The 19,341-nt window shown below is 34.1% G+C and overlaps 1 protein-coding gene across 2 annotated transcripts in view; it reads left to right on the top strand.

Annotated features, from left to right (window-relative positions):
- FNIP1 (folliculin interacting protein 1) overlaps positions 1 to 19,341 on the top strand; it is a 117,106-nt gene that overhangs the window by 44,490 nt on the left and 53,275 nt on the right. For both annotated transcript variants that reach the window (XM_019756042.2, XM_019756043.2), the window contains exons 3-6: positions 9,619 to 9,753; positions 12,374 to 12,474; positions 12,739 to 12,813; positions 18,553 to 18,644. In XM_019756042.2, the coding sequence (XP_019611601.1) occupies positions 9,619 to 9,753; positions 12,374 to 12,474; positions 12,739 to 12,813; positions 18,553 to 18,644 (403 nt within the window). The remainder of the gene's footprint in view (positions 1 to 9,618; positions 9,754 to 12,373; positions 12,475 to 12,738; positions 12,814 to 18,552; positions 18,645 to 19,341) is intronic.

Below are 19,341 nucleotides of genomic sequence, written 5' to 3'. Positions count from 1 at the left end.
TTTTGATAAATGATATTAGTTCACCTGGACAGCCCACATGTAAAAGAATGAAATCAGACGATTACCTTACACCATATGCAAAACTAAGTCACAGTGGATTAAAGACTTAAATGTAAGACCTGAAAACATAAAACTCCTAGAAGAAAACATAGGCAGCAAGTTCTTTGACATCAGTTTTGGCAGTGAGTTTTTGGATTTGATACCAAAAGTAAAGGCAACAAAAGCAAAAACCAACAAGTGGAACTACATCAAAACACAAAGCTTCTGCACAGCAAAGGAAACCATCAACAAAATGAAAAGGAACCCTACCGGTTGGGAGAAAATATTTGCAAGTTTTATATCTGACAAGAGGTTAATATCCAAAATACATAAAGACCTCATACAACTCAATAGCAAAACCCCCAAACAATCCAATTTAAAAAATGGGCAGAGGATCTGAATAGACATGTTTCCAAAGAAGACATATAGATGGCCAAAGGTTACATGGGAAAAGACGCCCAATATCACTGACCATCAAGGAAATGCAAATCAAAACCACAATGAGAAATCACTTCATACTTTTAGAATGGCTATTAGCAAAAAGACAAGTGTTGGTGAGGATGTGAAGAAAAGAAAACCCTTGTGTACAGTTTGTGGGAATGTAAATTGATGCAGCCACTATTGAAATCACTATGGAGGTTCCTCAGAAAATTAAAAAAATAGAACTACCATATGATCCAGCATTTTCACTTTGGGATATTTATCCAAAGAAAGTAAAAACACTAACTTTAAAAGGTACATGAACCCTATGTTCATTGCAGCATTATTTACAACAGCCAAGACATGGAAACAGCCTAAGTGTCTATCGATAGATGATTAGATAAAGAAGTGGTACATATATACGATGGAATATTATTCAGTCGTAAAATAGAATGAAATCTTGCTATTTACAACAGCATAGATGGACCTGGAGGGCATTATGATAAATGAAATAAGTGAGAAAGACAAATGTGTATGTATGGTCTCACTTATATGTGGAATTTAAAAAGAACTGAATCCATAGATAACAAAGAACAGACAGGTAGTTACTGCCAGAGGTGAGGGTGGAAGGTTGGCGAAATGGGTGAAGTGGGTCAAAAGGTACAAACTTCCAGTTATGAAATAAATCATGGATAATTACTTATTACGTATTTGAAAGTTGCTAAAAGAGTAGATCTTAAAAGTTCTCATCAGAAAAAAATTTTGTAATTATACATAGTGGTGAATGTTAACTGCACTTATTGTGGAGATCGTTTCCCAATATATACAAATAATGAATCATTATGTTGTACACCTGAAACTAATGTTGTCAATTACATCTCAATTTTAAAAATATAGTGGAAAAAATCACTTGGGGCTGCTATGTGGAGAACGGTTAGATGTGGGTGATGAGGGAGAAGAAAGTGTTTTGGTGAACCTAGCATTTTGGTTTGAATAGCTGAGTGGTGAGATGCCAAAGAGTCATAGAATCGTAGATGGTCAAGCGGACAGTTGAAATCTAAGGTAATTCAGAAGTGCTAAGCATGTCTTCTTTTTATTTATACTGCTGATAGCTCATCAGAATTAGGCTGAGGCTGATAAGTTGACATAAATTGATTAATCAGTACTCTTTTGATTATTTTTTTAGCAAATGTTTATTGAGGTTTTTCTTTGTACTTGGTAGTGTTCCAATGAATTGCAGCATATTACCTCTCCCTTACTAGTTATCTTAATGCTGTTCATTGTGTGTTTCTTCAGCGTTCTTCCTTTTTATCTTAAACAGCCTTGTTAGTCTGGCCTCATGCTGTTTCTTGAACCCTTTTTGCTCACCTTCTGTAGGATGGTGCTTCGTTTGTCTCACTGGCCTTCTTTTCTGCTGCTGTCTTCCTTTCCTCTCAATTAGCTTTTTTCTTTGCCTGCAAACATTCAGAAAGACTCTTCCTCTGAACACCAACAAAATAATGATCCTTCTACTTTCTCCTTCAGGTATGTGTTCTTCTGTTTGTGTTCCTCTCAGTCTTCCTCTCAGTGTCTGTTGGTGTCTCACTCTGACAGGCTCTCCTCAGTTTCACTTCTCAGATTCTTCTTTCTACGTACCTCTTATTCTCCTGTGTTTCTCTTCGTCGCCTCTGTCTCTCTGTGTCTCAATAGTAATCTGTCTACTGGCTCTAATCTCATACCAACCACTCATTCCTCAACTCTCTGAAATTTTCCTGTAAGTCTACTTCTTCTTTTTTAAACTTTTCTCAAGACTCATCAGTGACTGGAAATCACAGTTTTGAATACCTCCAGTCTCACTTGTATATGTCCGTCCTCCCTACATGCCATCTCCCTAAATGAAGATTTATCCTCTTTCAAGGTTCATTTTATCAGAACTTTATGAATCCTTTTTGATTCCTCTAGGTATATTCCTTTTCTCTTCCATTAGAATTCTCATAATCCTTTGCAAATAGTCTCATAGACTTCTATATTATAGCTATAGTTATATGTATATTTGCTATTAGACTAGGAAAAAAAAAGGTAAAACAGTTCTCTGTTATTCACCTTTGTTTCCTAAACTGCACACTGTCTCCCATGTATTAAGTATTCAAGACATATTTTGATCAATTGTAATTACAGTTACGAAGTTTATTGTCAAAATACTGAAAATACTTTCATGAAGATTTCATATGTTCCTTTTAAACACTACATACAGAACACCACAAAATGCCCATTGTTTCCCTCAATTGCAAGCTGTTTGATCTTGACATGATTTTTTTTTCATTCACTTTTCTGTACCTGTCCGATTGGAACATGAAATCATGTGGATTCTGTAAAGGCAAAAAAGGACTGTGTGAAATAAATGATAATTTTAAACTTACACAAAATTTTGGATCCCTACATAATGTTGAGATAGTTTAGGCGTTAGCAGTTTGCTGACTGAAGGTAAATCATTCAGCCTTGTCTTTGCACAGCAGCATTCAATTTAGATATGACAAATGTTGAAGTCACTTCTCATGCCCTTTCTTTTTCTTAGTTTAAAACAATCTACATGAGAGAATAAGGATTATAAATACTAATTTAGCCATATAATTTACCAAAAGATTTATTGAGGAAAATTTCTGTCTTAACATTGAGAAAATAATACCATGAATTATAAATGGAGAGCCAAGCTTTAGAATGTGAGTTCTACCAAATTGCTTTACTCTGCTCCCTTTACCAAAAAGAAATTAGCATTTTCTAATTTGGAAATATCTATAAGTTTCTTAGGCAATTTAATACCAGCCTGATTCTGAATTTTAGGATTATATTTGAAAAACATTTCATTTGAAAGCTGTCAAGTAAAAGTAAAAGATACTAATACTTGGGCTTACTAAATAAGTTCGAGTGTAATTAGTTGGATCAAAATCAGATTAATGAAATTTATTTACTTTGAAGCTACATCAGCATTAAGATATAGCCATTGTAAAAATACTTATTGAGGTCCCTTTAAATAAGACACATGGCAATTTTCTTTGTAAAGATGATAGATGATCATAATTTACTTTATTGAGTGGGATGGGAGGGAAGGCAGTGTTTCACAATGGAATACTGATTCATTTCTGGATTCAGTCGAACCAAGGAATTCTGTGTGAAGAACATGACATCACCTTGTACAATAAGCAGAACATTTCTGTATTTCCACACAAAGCAAATACTGTGTATCTAGAGTACATTTAATGAGTTTAGGAGGAAATGAGGGAGCTGTATACTTTATTACATTTTAAATTCTATGATTAGTGAATTACATAAATGCTTTATTTTAGAAATTACTTTGCATACCTAAATATTGTCTCATAATAATGAAATAAAATTTATTAATGTATAGCTTTCTCAGAACATATATTTTGTAACTCTGTTATATTCTATGAAAAATGACTGTTGAACTTTAAAACCTGATTAAATTGAATACATGCAATGATTTTAATAAAAGAACTTAACTTGTTTGTAAAAAATTATTATTTTTTTACATTCGATCCTCAGACCTTATTATCTTACAGCTGAAATGTAAAAATTATTGAGATGTGGTTTCTTTGAACATTGATGTAGCCAAATGGATCCAGTGTGGTTTGATCACATGATACTATCATTATTCTAGACGTTGTTTATGTTTTAATGATAACGCAATGCTATTTCATGAGTTCCCAGTGAAGTTATACATCAGAAAAATCACATAACTTTGGAAAGGTGAATGCAACTTACAGTGTGTGAGGGTTTGTTCACTCTGAAGTATTGTACAAATATTAATAGTTGAGGCTTAATTCTGATATGAGATTTGGAACATAAGATTTGATTAGGTAATTGGAGCTGTATAAAAGTTAATATACACAAATCAATAAGCTCAACATATACAAATAGCTTCCAGTTAGAAGATATAAAGGAAGCCAAGACTCCATTTAAAATAACAGTTTTTAAAAGTACATGTGCAGAAACTTAACATAACCTATATGTTTAGAACTTTTAAAAGTCTCCTGAAGTACATAAGATCTTACTTGAGCAAATGGAAAGGCAAAATATATTCTTGGATAATACTTGTCATAAAATTTTACATTCTTTTTAAATTATTTTGTAAAATGTTGCTACCGGTATCTCAAAAATGCCAACTGCATTTATTTATTTGGTGGGGTGTAGTGTCTGGAACCAGATAGCATATGCTAAAGTTCAAATGAAAAGAAATTTGCAATAATGTTTGGAAAAAAAAAAAGAAGGGCAGTAGGGATGACCTAGCCTTACCAAATTTGAAAATATACAGTAAAGTCTCCATCATTAAAACAGTATGTTATTGTCACAAAAATAGACAGACCAATAGACCGAAATACAGGATCAGAAATAGATCCAAGTACATGCAGGAATTTAGTATTTGATAAAGGCGTCATTTTAAATCAATAAGGTAAAGATTAATAAATGGTGTATCGAGACAATTAGATGGCTTTTTAGAAGAAATACAAATTTGGATTCATAGCTCAAGTGTCAAACATTTAAATGTAAAAAATAAAACTATACCATTACATAAAAAGTAAGAGTGACTTCATATATATATATATATATATATATATGTATATACATACATACACACACATATATCTGTGTAGTTGAGAAGTTCTAGCTACAAATTAAAACCCAGAGGCCATAAAGTAAAAGACTGATAAATTTGACAACCAAATTAAAAAAAAAATTGGGTGGTAAACAAAATAAAGCAAAAATAAACAAAAAAGAAAATACCACCATAAGGCAAGTTCAAAGGCAAATTATACCCTGGGAAAACAATTTACAACCTAAAACTAAGTGACACATCTTTCTAGTTCCTAGAAATCAAGACAGGAAAACCACTTAGTAGAAAATTGGGTGAAGGACAAGAGCAGAGAGTACACATATAAATGACCATTACATATTTAAAAAGATTGTTACTCTCATTCATAATAAAGGAAATGAAAATTAAAACTCTCCTGTGATTTTAGTTCTTTTAGAGTGGCAATAACCCAAACTTAGAATGACAAGCAAGACTTTACTGTTAAAGTGAGCGAAATGTAAATTTCCATGGAGGGTAATTGGCAATACCTTTTAAACTTATATATATTTATGTTTTGACCCAGTTGTTCCACCTGCAATGTCATTGACAAGTGACTGGTTAAATAAGGAACAGTGTATTTACACACTAGAGTATTATGCAACTGTACTTTAAAAAAAAAGAATGAGGAAGATTTGTAAAAATAGATGGACAGTTTCTCCAGGACATTAATGGAAAATAAAGTAAGGGCAGAACTGAATTACTTACCTTTCCTGTAAGAGAGAATGAAAAGTATTATTATGCTTATATGAGGTATGACAGTTAAGTTCGCGAACTCCTAGAAAAAATGCTGCATACGTCTTTGCTGAATATCACTATGGTCACCTTCGAAGTACTCCCCTTGGGAAGCTATGCACTGACCAGCACCTAGTTCACCCTTCAAAGAAATTTTGGAACTCTTTCTGGAATGGCCATCAGAGCTCTCGTCGTATTACCCTTGATGTCCTGAATGTCATCAAAATATCTTTTTTTCAATATTTCCTTTATCTTCGGGTAAAGAAAGAAGTCATTGGGGGCCAGGTCAGGTGAGTAGGGAGGGTGTTCCAATACAGTTATTTGTTTACTGGCTAAAAACTCCCTCACAGACAGTGCCCTGTGAGCTGGTGCATTGTCATGATGGAACAGCTCCTTTGGGACCATTTTTGCACACGCCTGTCTCATGCCACGATTTTCAGTTAAGATTTTCCTAACTGTTTCTCTATCGATGTTTACTTGGTCTTATGCTTCTCACAGTTAGCTGATGATTTTGACACACAATTCGACGAATTTTTGCAATATTTTTGTCAGTGTTGCTCGTTACTGGCCGCCCTGATCACTCTTCATCAGTGACACATTCTCTCCCCTCAGAAAAACGTTTAATCCGTTTGTATACTGCCATTTTCTTCATGGCATTATCCCCATAAACGTGGACTAACATGTCCCTCATTTCTCTTCCACTCTTGCCAAGTTTGTTCGTTGCTCTAATTCAAGTTCATTCTCGTGACTGCACACAAAAACACACAACAATAATGAATGCCACTCAGCAAGACACCCCCACGTGTAATACGAACACAGCCTTACCGAGCTGTTTGTGCATTGCTGCCAATGTAAGCACACGGTGGTAAGTTTGTGAACATAATTGTCAGACCTTATATATTTCTTTCCTCCCTCTAGTATATTGCTTCTTGTTTCAGAGATTGGACATGCATCGTTTCTTCGGCCTGGAATGTCTTTCTCCCTCTCCCTCTTTCACCTCAACTCCTGTGCTTTTTTTGTAATCCAAGCTTAAATGTCACCTCCTTGATCTGCCTAGACTAAATTAAGTCCTCTCTTGGGCAATTCACTTAAACATTGTTGTTTCTTAACCTCTCATCTGTAAAATGGGAATAATACCTACCTCATACAGTTGTTGTTAGGAATAAAAGAGTACAATATATACAGAACAGTACCTGACCAGATAGTAAGTGCCTATGAATTAGCTGAGTGGCTATCCTTAATCATATTTGAAATATATGAGCTCCGACAATTAAGTTCGTGAACTGGTTACTACGATGTTGCTAACCTTTTTTGATATTAGAGGGATTATTCACTATGAATTTGTACCAACTGGACAGTTAACCAGGTTTACTATTTGGAGGTGCTGAAAAGGCTGTGTGAAAAAGTTAGACGACCTCAACTTTTCGCCAACAATTCATGGCTCTTGCATCACGACAATGCACCAGCTCACACAGCACTGTCTGTGAGGGAGTTTTAAACAGTAAACAAATAAGTGTATTGGAACACCCTCCCTCCTCACCTGACCTGGCCCCCAATGATTCTTTACTTAAAGATAAAGGAAATACTGAAAGGAATGCATTTTGATGACATTCAACACATCAAGGGTGATACGATGACAGCTCTGATGGCCATTCCAGAAAAAGAGCTTCAAAATTGCTTTGAAGGGTACACTAGGCGCTGGCATTGGTGCATAGCTTCCAAAGGGGAGTACTTCGAAGGTGACCGTAGTGATACTCAGCAATGAGGTACGTAGCACCTGTTCTAGGATGAGTTCATGAACTTGTCTGACATTATATATTTCGTTATATGTATTTGTCTAGTTATTTGTTAAATGACTCTTTCCCCTGTTAGATTGTTAGTTCCATGAGGAAAAGAACTGTGTCTGTTCTATTCACTTCTGTCCCCTAGTGCTTGGTACATACAGTACTCAGATACTTTCGTTAACAGAGAAAATAGTGGTTGCAGTAGTGAATACATCAGGCCAGTGGGATTTTGACTCGAAGTATGTTCTAGAACATACTTACTAGCTGTTGTAACCTTGGTGAAGAAAACTTCTCTGGGCTTCAGGTTTCTCATCAGTAAAATTGGGTTTAATATCTACCATACCGAGTATTAATAGAAAATATACTTTAAAGGCCTCACGTTTTGTTGGTGACCAGTAAGTAGTAAAGTTATTAAGATGTGGCCAAGAACATCAACACTGAAAATACCAATATTTTCAGTGAGTGTTTAAGTGAAATAATATAAATGGAAATATCTAGTAAAGTTCCTGACTCCCAAATAGGCATTCAATTATGTTAGCCCCCTACTTTAACATTTTTCTAACACTATTTATAGCTGCCAATCAGTAAGGATGTTAGTTCTAGACACTGTATTGAGCATTTTATATATTTATTTATATGTAGGTATATAATGAGACACACACACACCCCTTAAGTGTTCCATACAACCTACCCATTACCATGTTTCCCCAAAAGTAAGACCTAGCCCGACAGTCAGCTCTAATGCATCTTTTGGAGCAAAACTTAATATAAGACCTAGTCTTATATTATAGTAAAAGAAGACCAGGTCTTATATTAATTTTTGCTCCAAAAGATGCACTAAAGCTGATTGTCCAGCTAGATCTTATTTTCGGGGAAACACTGTAGGTAGGGTTTTTCTTCCCATTAAACAGATAAGGGTTAGAGAAGTCAAGTAACTTGCCCAAGGAGCCAGGATTTACATTCAGTCTATTTAGTTTTTAAGCCCTTGTTCTTTTTCCTATACCATGCTCTCTCTTTACATTTTTAGTTAGAGGGTATTTGGAATTACCAGGTGCTCTCTTTCACAGCGACTTTGGTGATGGGGGCAACTGTAAAACAATTAGTATCCCCAAAATTGTGGTTTCCATCAGATTTCTTCTTCTGAAAACCTACTTGAGGCCTGTTTCATGGAAGAGTGGACATACTGGTAACTGTGATAAAGCACTTCTGGGGATATCACAGACTTGGTTGCATTGCAACTTTGGTAGCTGTGAGCAGTGAGCTCTAGAACCTCTTGGGGAGGAGGCGGAGAACAAGAGGAATAAAGAAAAAGAACTAGAAATATGTTCTTCCATACTAGACTGCACAACCTTCTGATCCTGATTAACTCTTATTAAAAATTTAACTGTTTAATACCTTCTCATTTGAAAAGATTAAATTTATATGTATGTACATATAGTAAAATATAAAAGTCATTTGCATTTTTCCTTCCACCCCTACATCTCTCCCAAGTTTTTTTCCGTAAAAATATGTTACTTATGTTTACTTGTAGTGGGTATATTGTTATGTTTAAATGAATTAATAAATATTTTTAAATTTCTTGGTTTTAATTTCTAATACAGGAAAATATTGATAGATAAAACTCACATAAACAAAGGGTTTTTGGGGTCCTCAGTAATTTTTAAGAGCATAAAAGGGGTTTTGCTACCAAATAATTTGAAAACTGCTGTAATATATTATTGTCACTAGTAATGAATATTGTGTAGACCATAGTAATATAGAAAAATCTCCGTAATTTAATAATGTTGCTGAGAACAGGACAATACAAACTCCACAGATATTATTATAGTTGTGAGACAAAAAATAGTAAACAGTATTGGAGAGAATATGGTAAAATGCAAATAGTCATTATGTTCAGGTTATATTATTTTGAATGATTTTATCTTTGGTTTTTCCAAAGCTTTTTATACTACAATTACATTTTTGTGTGGCTAAAAATCAGTTAAAATATGAATGAGCATAATATCTCTATTTCAGAAACTCTGTAGTGATGCTCAAGTTAAAGTCTTTGGGAAATGCTGCCAACTGAAACCTGGAGGAGACAGCTCTTCCTCTTTAGATAGTTCTATGACCTCATCTTCTGATGTGAAAGACCAGTGTCCAAAGTACCAGGTAAGATCACTGATGTCATTTATTCATTCATTCATTCAAACACATGTTTGAGTATCTACAACATGTTGTATACACTATGGAAAGGATGTAACGTGGACTAGTTTTTACCATCCTGGAGTTTACATTGTAGCTGGGGAGGCAGATAATTAAATAAGTTTATGAACTTTGATACATTTTAAGATAGGGGAAGTACAAAGAACTATGAGCATAGGTAGCAGGGGTATTTTCTCTACCTTTTATTTCCCAATTCAGATTTTTGGAGCTACCTGAATAATTTCTTATTTTACATACTTTTAAATTATTGAAATATGAAGATAAATATAAAATAATTGTACAGTTCGGCTTTAGTGTGAAATTGAAGTATGACAGGAAGTATACACAATTAGAAATGTGCGTTTTTATTTTTTAAAAGTAATTTTTAAAAAAGTAACTTCTTTTAAAATACAGAATTAAACAAATCAGCAACTACAGAGGAAATGCTTTATACACTTGTTATATTTTACATAAGATCAGTATTTGATTTCATACATCTGATGTGACTTTGTCACAAGTATTTCATATTTAGAAGTACCAAAATGGAATCATAGGCTTTTAAATTATTTGTAATTAGGTAATTGTGTTTGGATGGAAATTGGCCCTTATACCACATCAGTGTGATGGTATATGTGAAAGAATTCTGAAGTTGTTAAAATGCAAATATTATTAGGAGGCTGTGTCCGGGAACTGGCCTTCCCACCACATACCTGGTTACAGGAAACTCTGAGCTTTACAGAATGGCTCCCCACAGGAGGCACTGCCTGGCTCCTGCATTTCTCCTCCACCTGCAGCATGATACCCTAAGAAGTCCTGACGGTGCTGTGCTATGTAACAGCTTCATAGTCACGCCAGGTTGACATTTGCTAATTTGCTCAATTGTGCAAACTTGCCTTTCTTCCTAATAAAATGTAATTAAAAATGAATATTAGCAAATGGATCCAGATTTTTAGAAACCCTGAATCAATGAGTGACTGTAATCTCATTTTGCATCAAAATCCCTAGAGATTTTCTTTTTTTAAGGTACAGATTTCCAGGTCACGCTCCCAGGTATTCTGCTAGGTTTAGTGTGGTCCTGGAAATCGGTTTGTTTAGCAAGAAGGCATTGAATTATTGTAGTATATAGTTTACTACACTTGATAAAATGTGATTCAGGTAACTAGAATATTATTTTTTATTTAGGCAGATTATTATAGATTATTAGCTTTCATCAATGAGTACTTGCAAAGAATTGACCTTTCAAATAAGGGCCTTTTTTTAAAAAAAAAAAAAAAGCATTAAAGATGATAGCACTTTCTTAATTATGACTTTCATTATAGACTGTCACATTAAAATATATAACATGTCAGTGACATTCATGATAACTATTTGGCTGGTATTAAAGAAAATCTTTACTAGCAAACTGTATGGTCTCATAAAATGTAAACACTAATTTATTTTTATGTTTCTTCTTAGGATTTTTTTCTATTTGTAGTAAAATCTGTAAATGCTTTGGGTCATCTTCCTCATCAATTGTATTGTTATATAATTGTTATCTGTTAGGACTTGCATTGGGACACCCTTTAAAACAGTGATTTAAGCAAATTAGGGATTCTTTTCCTCACATGACAAGAAGTCTGGAGGTAAGCCATTTAGGTATGATATATGGGCTTCAAGATGGCCTTAGAGAGCAAGGCTCCCTTATCTTTCTACATAGAATTAATGTGTCTTGTTGCCTTTTGGTCAGATATGGCGTCTCCATCGCCAGTGACTTCCATTTATATCTCATTGACCAGGCCTGTATTGAATACATGTAAATGGATAGTTCTGAAAGCTGTTACTCCAGCCATTAGTTTAACCTTTTGAATGTAGAAACCAACCCTAAATTTCCTATTTACAAAGGAGGCTCTGAAATGCATTTTATTTTCAGTTGGGCACATTGCTGCCCTGAAACAAATAGGACTTCAAAAACTAAGGAATAAGATATTTGGTAGATAATTAGTGATGTTTGCCACAGTATCTAAATAGTAAGCAAATGGATGAGTTCAATTTTTAGCTTTTTTCTGATTCCTATGAGGACAATTAAAGAATAATGGAAAGGAATAACTTTTTGATCAGAGTTTTTTGAAAATAAGTCATTCTAATGTTTCAAATAAGTCCTTAAAAAAAAAAAAAAACACTACAAATTTTTTGCACAATAGGAGTAGTAAAAATTCCAGTTCAGTGAATTCTACTTCTTGTTATCTGTCCTGGAGAAGCATTGCATATGCATAAGATTTGGTTAATAATGCTTATTTGTAATAGCAAAAACCTGGAAGTGACCTAAGTACCCATTAGTAAGGGGAACTGACTTGATAAAAAGTGTGCTGTTTTCATACAATAGAAATGCTGTGTGGTTTTTAAAAGGTATCCATGTGTAACAATATGGTTAGATCTATAAGACACTGAAATGACAAGAATCAAACTGCAGAACAGTGTATACCATATAGAATCAGTTAAACTCTTATGTAGAATAACTACAGCAAAAGAATTTTTAATAAAAATTAGTATTTGAAAATCATAAGGTTTTAAATTCTGCAATTTTATTAATGTTGTGGCTGTTGTTTAGGGTTCTCGGTGCTCTTCTGATGCCAATATGCTTGGAGAGATGATGTTTGGCTCAGTAGCAATGAGCTACAAAGGATCCACCTTAAAAATTCATCAAATCCGGTAGGGGATTTTCTGATTTTTCTTAATGAATCCGTTTAGAATAGTTAATATTTTTGCAGATAAGAGAATTTCATATAGCTTTCACTCAGATTAAGCATGTCAGATTACTCCGTTTATGATGTTCTGTGGATTTAATGCTGCTTCATGGCTATTGTAACTCTGCAGTGAAATTTCTGTGACTTACACATTTTTATTTATAATAAATTGAAAAGATTCTTGTATTTTAGTTTTGACCTCTCTCCGTCCCTCTCTTTTTCTTCATAGTTCTCCTCCACAGCTTATGCTCAGCAAAGTTTTTACTGCACGGACTGGCAGCAGCATCTGTGGGAGTCTCAATACGTAAGTGGTTATGGACATAGGGAGAAATGAATTAAGATGTGCAGAGTCTGAAAACTAACAGACTGCTCTCAGGATTGAAGCTGAAATTCAGATGTTTTTCCCCATCACTTCAGTTTGAAAGTGTATGGAAACCAGATTCCCACCCCCAGCTTTATGGAGCTATAATAGGCATATAACATTGTATAGGTTTAAAGTGTACATGTTGACTTGATACATTGATACATTGCAAAATGGTTACCACCATAGCATTAGTTAACATCTCCATCCTATCACATAATTACCATTTCTTTTTTGTGGTAAGGACATTTAATATTTACTCTCTCAGCAACTTTCAGGTATATAGTGCAGTATTATTAGCTATAATCTGCGTGCTGTACATTAGATCCCCAGAACTCATTAACTTAAAAGTGAAGTTTGCACCCTATGACCATTGAGCCCCTGGTAACCACCACTCTATTTTTCTGAGTTTGGCTTTTTTAGATTCCACATATAAGTGATATCATATGTTACTTGTCTTTCTCTATCTGACTTATTTCACTTAGCATAATGCCCTTAAGGTGCATTCAAGTTGTTAAAAATGACAGGATTTCCTCCTTTCTCATGGCTGCATAACATTTCTCTCCCCCTTCCCCTCCCCCTCCCCCTCTTCCCCTCTTCCCCTCTCCCCCTCTCCCTATCTTCCTCTGTGTGTGTGTGTGTGTGTGTGTGTGTGTGTGTGTGTGTGAGTGTGTGAGAATAGCATCTTTTTTTTCATTCAACCTTTGACAAACAGTTTGTCTCTCCATATTGGCTATTGTCAATAATGCTGCAATGAACATGAGAGTACAGGTATCTCTATGAGGTCCTCATTTCAATTTATTTGCATATATACCTAGAAGTGGCATTGCTGGATCATGTGGTAGTTATATTTTTAAGTTTTTCAGGAATCTCCATACTGTTTTCCATAGTGGCTACAACAATTTATATTCCCACCAACAGTGTACAAGCGTTCCCTTTTCTGCACATCCTCACCAATGCTTTTCATCTCTTGTCTAGCCATTCTAACAGGTGTGAATTGATATTTTATTGTGGTTTGATTTGCATTTTCCTGATCATTAGTGATTTTGAGCACCTTTTTATGTATCTTTTGGCTATTTGTATATCTTCTTTGGAAAACTGTCTATTCAGTTCCCCTGAATACTGAGATGAACTATTCATTTTTTAATTGGGTTGCTTGTTTTTTTTTGCTATTGTATGAGTTCTTATATATTTTGGATATTAACCCCTTATGATTTGCAAGTTTTTCTCCCATTCCATAGTTGCCTTTTCATTTTGCTGACTGTTTTGCTGTACAGAAGATTTTTAGTGATGTAGTTCCAGGTCTTTGTTTTTTATTTTGTTGCTGTGCTTTTGGTGCTATATCCAGGAAATTGCTGCTAAACCCTGTGACAAGGAGCATTTTCCTTACAGTTTCTTCTAGGAATTTTACGGTTTTGGATCTTACGTTTAAGTCTTTAATCCATTTTGTATTCATTTTTGTGAATGGTATAAGAGGGGATTCCAATTCATTCTTCTACATACAGTTATCTAGTGTTCCTAAGAGCATTCATTGAAAAGACTATCCTTTCCCTATTGGGTATTCTTGGCTCCTTCATCAAATATTAGTTGACCATATATGTGGTGGAGGTGTTTCTTGGCTCCTGATTCCATTTTATTGATCTGTGTGTCTATTTTTATGTCAGTATTATACTGTTTTGATTACTGTAGCTTTGTAGTGTAATTTAAAATTGGGACATATGCTACCTGGGGCTTTGCTCTTCTTTTTAAGATTGCTTTGGCTATTTGGGATCTTTTGTGGCTCCATAAAATTTTAAGATTGTTTTTCTATTTCTGTGAAAAATGCCATTGGAATTTTGACAGAAGTTGCATTTAATCGATAGATGGCTTGGGGTTAAATGGACATTTTAACAATATTTATTCCGATTCATGAACACGGGGTATTTTTCCATTATTTTGTGTCTTCTCCAATTTCTTTCATCAAAGGCTTGTAGTTCTCAGTATACAAATCTTTTACCTCCTTCATTAAATTATTCCTAAATATTGTATTATTTTTGATGTTATTGTGAACAGGAGTGTTTTCTTTTTTCCCCCAAATGTTTTGTTGCTTGTGTATAGAAACACAACTATTTTCTATATGTTGATTTTTGTACCCTGTAACTTTACTGAATTTGTTCTTTAGTTTTAGCAGTCTTTTGTGGAGGCTTTAGGATTTTTTCCATATAAGAGCATATCATCTACAAACATAGACAGCTTTACTTTTTTTTTCTCTTTGGATGCCTTTTATTTCTTTTTCTTGCCTGATTGTTCTGGCTAGTACTTTTAGTATTATGTTGAATAGGAATGGTAAGAATGGGCATCCTTGTCTTGTTCATGGTTTTAAGAGAAAAAAAAATATCTTTCAACCTTTCACCATTGAATATGATGTTGGCTTTAGGTTTGTCTCATACAGCCTTCATTATGTTGAGGTATATTCCTTCTATACTCTCTTTGTTGAGGATTTTTTTTTTTTTTTTTTTGCATGACAGGATTTTTGTCAAATACTTTTTCTGTATTGAGATAATGATATGATTTTCACTTTTCATTCTATTAATACGGTGTATCCCATTTATACTTTGCATTTATTGAACTATCCTTGTATCCCAGGGATAAATTCCACTTGATCATGTTGAATGATCCTTTAGTGTGCTGTGAATTCAGTTTGCTAATATTTTGTTGAGAATTTTTGTATCTATATTCATCAGGGATATTGGTCTGTAATTTTCTTTCCTTATGTTGTCCTTATGTGGCTTTCAGAGTGCAGGGAGTGTTTTCTCCTCTTTGGTTTTGAGAAGAGTTTGAGAAGGATTGTAGTTAATTCTTCTTTAAATGTTTGTTAGAATTTACCAGTGAAACCATCTGGTCCTGAGCTTTCCTATGTTGGGAGGTTTTTGATTACCAATTTAATCTCCTTACTCGTTATTGGTCTGTTCCGATTTTTTATTTCTTCATGACTGCGTCTGGATAGAGTGTACATTCCAGGACTTTATCCATTTCTTCTGGGTTATCCAGTTTGTTGGCATATAATTGTTCATGGTAGTCTCTCATGATTTTTAAATTTTATTTCTGGGGTATCATTTGTAACATCTCTTTCATTTCTGATTTTATGAATATGAGTCCTCTTTCTGTTTTTCTGATTTAGTCTAGCTAAAGGTTTGTCAATTTTGTGTATCTCTTCAGAAAACCAGCTCTTAGTTTTATTGGTCTTTTCTATTATTTTTCTAGTTTCTATTTTATTTATTTCCCCTCTGGGTTTTGTTACAACATGTCCTCAATGTCGTTTTGTTTAATGTCATTTCGTTATAACATTGTGAGATGCTGTAGAAACCTAACTCCTGTTTATATCAATTAGTCTGTGGTAAAATTGGTTTCATTATATATCATTTCACTTAATGTTACAGAGCTTATTGACAATGTTAAGTGAGGACTTACTGTATTCTGCTAACTTGGGGCTTAATTTGTTCTTTTTGTAGTTCCTTAAGGTATAACGTGAGGCGGTTTGTTTGAGATTTTTCTTGTTCCTTAATGTAGGCATTTGTTTCTATAAACTTCCCTCCTAGAACTAACTGCTTTTGAAGCATCCTGTAGGTTTTGCTATGCTGTGCTTCAGTTTCATTTGTTTTGAGATATTTCTTGATTTTTTTCTTTTTTTTAATCTTTGACCCATCGGTTGTTCAGAAGCATGTTGTTTAATCTCCATATATTTGTGAATTTTCCAGCTTTCCTCCTATTGTTGGTTTCTAATTTCATATTGTGGACAGAAAAAATACTTGGTATGATTTAAGTCTTCTTAAATTTGCCAAGACTTGTTTTGTGACTTATCGTGTGATCTGTCTTGGAGAATGTTTCATGTGTGCTTGAGAAGATGGGGTTTTCTTGCTGTTGGATGCAATGTTCTGTATATATTCGTTAGTACCATTTAGTCTAAAGTATGGTTCAAGTCCTATGTTTCTTTGTTGATTTTATATCCGGAAGATCTATCTTGTTGAAAGTAAGGTATTGAAGTCCTCTACTATTAAGTTGTTGTGTACTTGTTCCTTCAGATATATTAGTATTTCCTTAGAATGTTTAGGTGCTCTGATGTTGGGTGCATATATATTTATGATTGCTATATCTTCCTGGTGAATTACTCTCCTTATCATTGTATGACCATTATTGTCTCTTGTTACCATTTTTGGTTAAGTCTAATTTATCTGATAAATATTGCTTCCCTGGCTCTCTTTTGGTTTCCACTTGCACGGAATATCTTTTTCTGTCCCTTCATGTTGCCTATGTATATCATTAAAGTTGAAGTGAGTCTCTTGTAGGCAGCATATTGTTGGGTCTTGTTTTTAGTTAGAGAACAGGAAATGTGGTTTCTCTTCCTCTAATTTGCTAGAAGCTATATCTGGAAGTAAAATGTTGAATGCATTTCCATGTTAAGTTGACAGGCTGATTTTCCAATTTGCTGTGCCACGCTGAGTTAGCATCTGTAGGTTGTGCCTCTTCAGTTTTTAGATTCCTGGCAGAATTAACCCTGCAATTAGGAATGGCCTAGGTCCGCCATATGATGGGGCACAGGGACCTTACAAGTTGCTATTGCCAAGATTAGAATAGTGAAGCTGCCCTGATGTCAGGATAATGGGCTCTATGCCAGAACCAAGTAAATGAAGGACTGGACCTAGCATGAGGTGGTAGTGAACCCCAGGGAGGGATTCTGTAGGTGCCAAATCAGAAACTTGGCTAGCCAGCATACCTGGGGTATCCAAAGTCAAAAGCAGCAAGAGGTAGCAAGGAGCTGACTCCAAACTAGAGACATTCTGAAGAGCCTCTATTAATTGTAAATGCTCTAAAAAGACTTCTGAGAGGTTTTATTAGCTAAAGTTCTAATACCTGTAGCTCTTTTTTTAACTTGTAGGAAGGAAAGGGAGAGATGTTTTTTATAGTATCATTGATGCTTAAAATATATTTATGCCAAAGCACTATTTTTAAAGAATTTAATACTAAAGTAGAAATTGTAAGTCCTACATTGGAATGACTGATTTTAGCTCTAATCCCCTCAGTTTCTTCATCTTGTTTTAGTTTGAATTGATAGTTCTTAAAGTCTCAAGGAAGGATACTTTGCACTAAACACACAATTTTATTTTTGTTACTTTGAAGAATTTACTAAAAAGTGATATAGGCCATTTATAATGTGCAGAATAAATATACTTGTTTGATAATTTTGTTGATTCTTTTTTTTCTTTCTTGTTTTCTGACAGAAGTTTAGGAGCTATTTTCAGGTCCAAAATTGAGGGGAAACTTTGTAGTTCAAATCAGGATCAGTAATCTTTTTCTGTAAGGGTCCAGCTAGTAAATATTTCTGACTTTGTGAGCCAGACAGTATGTTACAGTTTTTCAGTTCTGCGATTGTAGCATTAATGCAGCCATACATAATACACAAATGACTGGGTGTGGCTGTCTTCCAATAAAACTTTATTTACAAAAAACAGGCAGCAGGCTGGATTTTAGCCCTTAGGCTATAGTTTGCCAACCGCTGATCTTAATTATTAGTTTATAGTACTAATAGAGAAAACGAAAACTTAAAAAACTGTTATGCCCTTAAAATTTCATTGGGATATATAAGAAATTGCCATTAAAAGCATAAAATGAATTTGGAATTTATTTCTTTCTTCTCCCCCTTAGGCTGCAAGACAGTCTTGAATTCATCAATCAGGACAACAGTACATTAAAGGCTGATAGTAACACAGTTATTAATGGACTACTTGGAAATATAGGTAAATGGTTCCTTGGGTTTTATAAGTTTTAAAAATGTTAACAGTATGACAAAGATTTGCAGTTCTTTCTTAGTAATGTACATCTTTTATAAGACCAAAGAGTTTCAAATGCTAGAATTGGAAAAATCATTTAAATTGCAAGTGTGTATAACGTTTGTATTATTTGAAAAACATGATTTTCATATTTTTGAGCATAATATTTATTTTGTATCTGAAAAAAAGAACTGCTGAAGATCTAATTTTTTTTTAACTTTGATACATCTTTGAAAGGTACTATTATTGATATAAAAAGCCCTGAGTAGCTCTCTTGAATATATCAGCTGAGGAAGACTGGTATACTTTTCCCCTCCTCTATTCCATAACAATAAAAGTTATTTTAAAATTTTGCTCATTTTAGTGATCTCTAATTCAGATGAGCAGATATTCAAATTTTATGTTCCTTAGCAGGCTTATTAGAATAACAACTTATTTAGTATTTGGTTAGTTGATTGTTGTTTTTATTTAAGTTCAACATTTGAAAGTGACAAACTGTTTGTAAAATTTCTGGGCATTTGTTTTATCCAAGAAAGTGGAACTAGTTGCTGCTGACCATATTTCTAGTGCATGAAGAACTGTAATATGTTAGAGAGTAGACTGCAGTTAGAATAGGATGAATATTTCTCTCATTCCCTGTTTAGTGAGAATTTTTATTTGTAAT

Source organism: Rhinolophus sinicus, linkage group LG10 (genome assembly GCF_036562045.2).
Source record: "Rhinolophus sinicus isolate RSC01 linkage group LG10, ASM3656204v1, whole genome shotgun sequence".
In the NCBI taxonomy this organism is placed as follows: Eukaryota; Metazoa; Chordata; class Mammalia; order Chiroptera; family Rhinolophidae; genus Rhinolophus; species Rhinolophus sinicus.
Note: the sequence above shows the minus strand (reverse complement) of the source record. Positions and strands in the feature narration are given on the sequence as shown.